Raw genomic sequence first — 5,734 nt, forward strand, 5'->3', positions numbered from 1 at the left:
TTTTATTTCTTCATTTAATAAATTTGATACGAAGACTTGATACAATCTTCAAGGCAACCGGCATGTTTACTTATTAGCAAAATATGTTTTAAACATTTTTTTTTAAAGAATATTTTAGACATTATTGATTTCTCAATTCAAGTCAAAGAAAGTCATTATTTTATTGAACAAACTCTTTTTTACTATGTATTCCTTGCTAAGAAGGAATCGATCGCCTAGATTCTGAGCGCACACTTACCGCCATGTCGTGCACACACATTGTATCCTTCCCACCAAACCGAATCAGAAAACAGACTAATGGTCGAATATCCTTTGGCCTTACAAATAAAGAAACAACACGTGGTTTCGGCAATTAACGACTCAAAATCCCCACCTGGCTATCTCTCTCTCTCTCTCTCTCACCTATTCCATATAATTATCAATCACGCTATTATCTGTGAAACTTTCTAGGGTTTCCTCTATTCCGATCCTTCATCAAATCTCACACCCATTTTTCTCCAAATTCTCGTTTCCGATTTTACTCTCTAACAATCAGACAAGTTCATAGCTTTCTCGATCTCCGAAATCTGAGGAACATTTTGGCTCAGCTCAAAGGTTCATTCTTTTTCCCTAACCTCTTTGATTTTACTTGAAATTAGTTTCACAAAAATTGTGTATTAGGGATTTACGGAAACTATCAAATTATTCAATTTTTTTTTTTTAAAATTTCTAATTTCATAAAGATTTGAAATTTACTGATGGGTTTTTTGTGTTTTGTATTTTTGGTTGAGAACAGGGATTGTTGTGTACAAAAGTTTGATTTTTTATATTTTTGGGTGATGTTTGCAATGTAATGTGGGAATAATTTGAGATAAATAGTGTTAAGTAACTCAGTTTTGATGAGGAAGAAGAGGAAAGGAAGTGATACTAATGGGTCACCAAATTTACCAGACGCTTTAACATCCCCATCATTGAGTTTCACCTCACACTATTCACTAGAAGACTATACAAGGTTGAAGAAGAGGTGCAAAGAACATGTTGATGCTGAATCTGTTGTTACCTGTAAAAATAGGCTTGCTGGGGTTGCCACTGCTCCGCCGTGTGGGACTTTGTCTTCGGTCCCACCGGGGAGAGGGCTCAAGAGGAAGATAGGGTGTATAGATGTTGCAACCCAAATGGGTAGGAAGAATAAGGTGGAGGATGATTATATTTTGGGTGCAACTATTGGGAAAGGGAAATTTGGGTCAGTTTGTTCGAGTCGGTCTAGAGATAGTGGAGTGGAATATGCGTGCAAGACTTTGCGGAAGGGGGAGGAAACTGTTCATAGGGAGGTAGAGATAATGCAGCATTTGTCTGGTCATCCTGGGGTGGTGACATTGCGGGCCGTGTACGAGGAGCCAGAGTGTTTTCATCTTGTGATGGAGTTGTGCTCTGGGGGATGTTTGATCGATCAGATGAACAAAGAGGATCAATATTCAGAACATCGTGCTGCTAATATATTCAAGGAAGTGATGTTGGTTATTAAGTATTGTCATGATATGGGAGTTGTGCATAGAGATATAAAGCCTGAGAATATTCTTCTCACGAAATCAGGGAAGATAAAGCTTGCAGATTTTGGTCTTGCCACAAGAATCTCAAATGGTAAGCGATACATGCTATGGAGAATGTTGATACTTATTAAGTTGTTTATTTTATTTCCTTTGTAACTTTTCCACCTGAATTTGTAGCACCTTGCGTTTTGAGTTTAAATGGTAGTATGTTGTTAATGCATGTGCAGAAAACACAGAGAGTAAAAGTAAGGCAATGGATATGTCATTATGATTGATAAATTATCTAATGTGTCCTCCTCCATGTTGTAGTTTTCTGTTTCTGTTTGATCAAATGAAGTTTTATGCCTCTGTGTGGCTCTGATCATGGGTGTCTTTATCTGTTAATTGTGGTGAGAACAAGATCATTTTTTTTAAAGCAAAGTAGATGATATCAATTTGAGCTTCATAAAAGGATCGTTCTGCCCATTTTTTCTTTGATGTCCATGTTTTGACTCTTTTGAGACATTAGGTTCCCTGATATATTCTAAGTTTTAGTAATTTGCAATATTTCATAATTTATGTATTATCATTATATTTCTGATCTCTTTTTCATTTTAGTTAGTAGGTCTAGTATGTACTCGTTCCTGGCAAGGTACCCTGGCATTCTTTAGAACAAATGACATCATTCTCAGCCACTAATATAGAACAAAATGGAAATTTATGCCCTTATGTGGTAAAGAAAGCAAGTAGGCCTTGAAAGAATTGAATTGATAAGGAATTTTTCAATGATGCATGTGTTTAAATGTCCATCGGATTGACTTGCTTTGTTGGTTTAGTGAAGACGTACAAATGGATAGACCAGGTTCATAAAATGTTGAGGTCAATGCAAATCTGTTTGTGATTAAGATTCTATGTAGCAGAATAACTTACTTTGCCCCACAATTAGTGTATACAACAACTATCAAGATTGATGACTAACCGAACATTTGCTCCCATTGGAGATTTTATAGCTTTAGGGTGTTTAGAGCTAGAAAGTATTACAGTCACTTAGTGGTTTAGTCAATGAAAAGTAGATACAGTACGAATACAAAAGGAGCTAAACAATCAAGGTCACAGATGAATAGCCTCTATGTTAGAATGGGCATGGAACATGGAATTGGCAGATCCAGTCAAGGTTTCAAAGTCAAATCCTACACATGAAGAATGACCATGCAAAAATCACCCACCAGTCAATATAATATTATACAATAGATGTGCAGCTTTTAAATAGCACTGTACAAACAAATCATTGTTGACTCTTTATAGCTTAATGCTTCTATCTTGTAAAGATGATTTTTTGGGTCTTTGGGTGATTATGTTTGTTTCTACTAGGTGATACACTACCATCTAGTTGGCTATATTATTGTGAAACTTTTGCTAATGAATCTGGCTCAAATGGTATTTCCTCCATCAATAATGTAATGGATTTTTGGTTCAAGACCTATTGGGTGTGTGTGTGAAACTTGTATAGTGGATAAAATCCTTTGACTAGGCTCCTGTATTTGCATATCAAATGATTTTCTTATTGTATTCCTTACAAAGGGATAAGAATTTCTAGAGGGATCTTTAATCAGCAGCAATCATCATGCCTCTTTATTGAAATCTTTATCTGAAATCTTTATCTATCACATCCCATCATTTATTAGATATTTTTCCTTTAAATTATTTTCATTGCCCTTATAAATGACATTGTATATCCTCTCTCTCTCTAAATACTATTTATAAAAATATCTCTTTTTTCCCCCTTAATACCATATATATTATTTGTCCGGTTCCTGCTTAAACACAACTACAAGTGATTGGCATGTGTCCTTGTAAGTTTCTGTTGGATTTCTTGTTGTCTCACACATTGGTTGGTTGTTGGTGAAAGCTTTGCCAGGTTGCTCATAAAATGACACAATTACTACACTGCAGGTCAGAACTTGACTGGATTGGCTGGAAGTCCTGCCTATGTTGCCCCAGAAGTCTTGTTAGGAAATTATTCTGAGAAGGTTGATATTTGGAGTGCTGGTATCCTCCTCCATGCTCTCTTGGTTGGTGTTCTTCCATTTCGTGGAGATTCCAAAGAAGCAATTTTTGAGGCAATTAAGAACGTGAAGCTTGATTTCCACACAGGAGTATGGGAGTCAATATCTAAACCTGCTCGAGATCTTATTGGTAGAATGCTAACAAGGGATTCTTCAGCTAGGATAACTGCGGATGAAGTATTAAGTAAGTTTATGATGCTATTGATTGAGATTTTAATTATAGAGAACTTCTAATTATTTCCTGTGCAACTGCTCTATCTGTCCCCTTGTTTCCCTGCATACTTGAATCATCTTTGAAATATCAACCAGTATTGCAAATTTTGTGTTCAGATGCTGTGTTACATTGAAATGTTTTTGAGTGTTGCATGTGCCTTTTTCTTGTGCTTTTCTTCCAACATGCATTAGCTGGTCCAACCATCACTAAAGGTTGATCTGCTTACCTTGGCTCATTTTATCTTTTTGTCTAATTGCAGCTATCCACACAACTATAAAGGGGCATTTGTAATATAGCATCCTAAATTATAAATCTTGCACTCAACACTTTAATAGTACAAGATTAATTTGCAAAGTCCATCCACCATCCAAATTAGTGTCTAGATTATCAGATTAGTGGAAGATTATCTCACATTTAGCTGAGGATGCATATTGGGAAGCTCTTATACTTTATGGTGGATAGCTGTAAACTATATGATTTAGACACTGATTTGGTCAATGGGGTGACAATTGCAAACTAATCTTGAATTAGGGTATTGTTTGCAGAATTTTGAAGTTTGGGATGCACGTGGTAAATGCCTCCATAATTTAGGGTGGATAGCTGACTTATATTTAAAAAAAAAGGGTTGATAGTTGTTAATAACCCTATTCTTTTATTTGCGTGATTGCTTATAACTTCTTTAAATATATGAGTGGGTTGTGTGTGAGTTTTTAATTATTAATCTAGTAGTTTGGGGTGTGGTTTTAAGACTGAATGATGGCTGACCTCTGGATTTGTTCATAGTCAATTGACACACAAATTGGTCTTGTTTCAGGGCATCCATGGTTATTGTTCTACACAGAGCGCACACCCAAGACTCTTCCCCTGAAATCAAATTTGAAGAACCATAGAGGAGCACCTAGATTAAAGCCAGATGGAAACGGGATGCTTATTGGCTCTCCCAATGAGGTCTTGAATCCTCCTCCATCATCTGAAAGTTGCAAGTCAGAGGATCCAGATGATTTCTGTTTGGTGGATGTGCTTGCCACTGCAATCTCAAATGTTAGAATTTCGGGACCAAAGCGGAGCAAACTGTGTGGTTCTACAGGCCCAATAGAGCAGCAGGGTTCATCTAACATGCAGGCTAACAATCTCTGCAAAGCATTTTGACCCTACTGACAGACTGACTACCAATATCACTATCTCCGCTGTTTTTTATTTGGGGGATTAAAATTAACCCGACTCGGTGCAAATGATGATTACAAGTTGATGTTTGTAGATCAAAATGGTAACGATCTATATCGATGCTTGTAGCTTGAGCTCTTGTTGCAATTCTTCTATGTTTTTATGTGTGCTGTTTTAACATAATAATGGTGCTAATCCTGATCAACTGACGGAATTAATGTACAGTATATGTAAATAGAATGCAAGTATACTATGAATTGATTCCCCTTTACTTACAGCATGGGCAGATACCCTTTTTTTGTTAATTTAGTTATTTGTTCAAAAAAAGTTGCAGTTGTCTTTGAAGAAAAGACTTTGTTTTGTTAGTGTTTCAAATAAAGTTGCAGTCTTCTTTGAAGAAAAGGCAGCTTGGGATTTATGGAGCCAGGATCTTTAGCTAGCGGTTGTTCACAGATTAGTAACATTGTTCAGACTTACTGTGGTTGTGTTTTGGTTTATTTTATATATTTTTTTTATAAGTTTTTAGAACTGTTCAAAGAGAACAAGAAGCATGCAAACATGATGTTATATATTTTTTTAAGTAGAAAAGAAAACAAAAAACAATTTTAGTCAACCTCATTTAGATACTTTCTGAAAATAAATAGTCTGATTTCTAGTTCTCTGAAAACCATTTTTAAAAACACATTGGATGGGTTTTTTTTCCACTGTTTTGTGTGAATTGGGGAAAAAACAAAAAACAAAAATCTGTTTCTAATAATTAGGAACCAAACAGATTTAGGAAC

At 35.8% G+C, this 5,734-nt stretch overlaps 1 protein-coding gene across 1 annotated transcript; it reads left to right on the forward strand.

The window, feature by feature from the left end:
- Positions 1–333: 333 nt before the first annotated feature.
- LOC115960092 (serine/threonine-protein kinase PEPKR2) lies at positions 334–5,257 on the forward strand. The gene is made up of 4 exons (XM_031078790.1): positions 334–594; positions 776–1,620; positions 3,462–3,758; positions 4,603–5,257. Exons 2-4 carry the CDS (start codon positions 879–881, stop codon positions 4,935–4,937), a joined length of 1,374 nt encoding a protein of 457 aa, XP_030934650.1. The 5' UTR covers positions 334–594; positions 776–878; the 3' UTR covers positions 4,938–5,257.
- The last annotated feature ends 477 nt before the right edge of the window (positions 5,258–5,734 follow it).

This window comes from Quercus lobata, chromosome 9, assembly GCF_001633185.2.
Source record: "Quercus lobata isolate SW786 chromosome 9, ValleyOak3.0 Primary Assembly, whole genome shotgun sequence".
NCBI classification, from domain to species: Eukaryota; Viridiplantae; Streptophyta; class Magnoliopsida; order Fagales; family Fagaceae; genus Quercus; species Quercus lobata.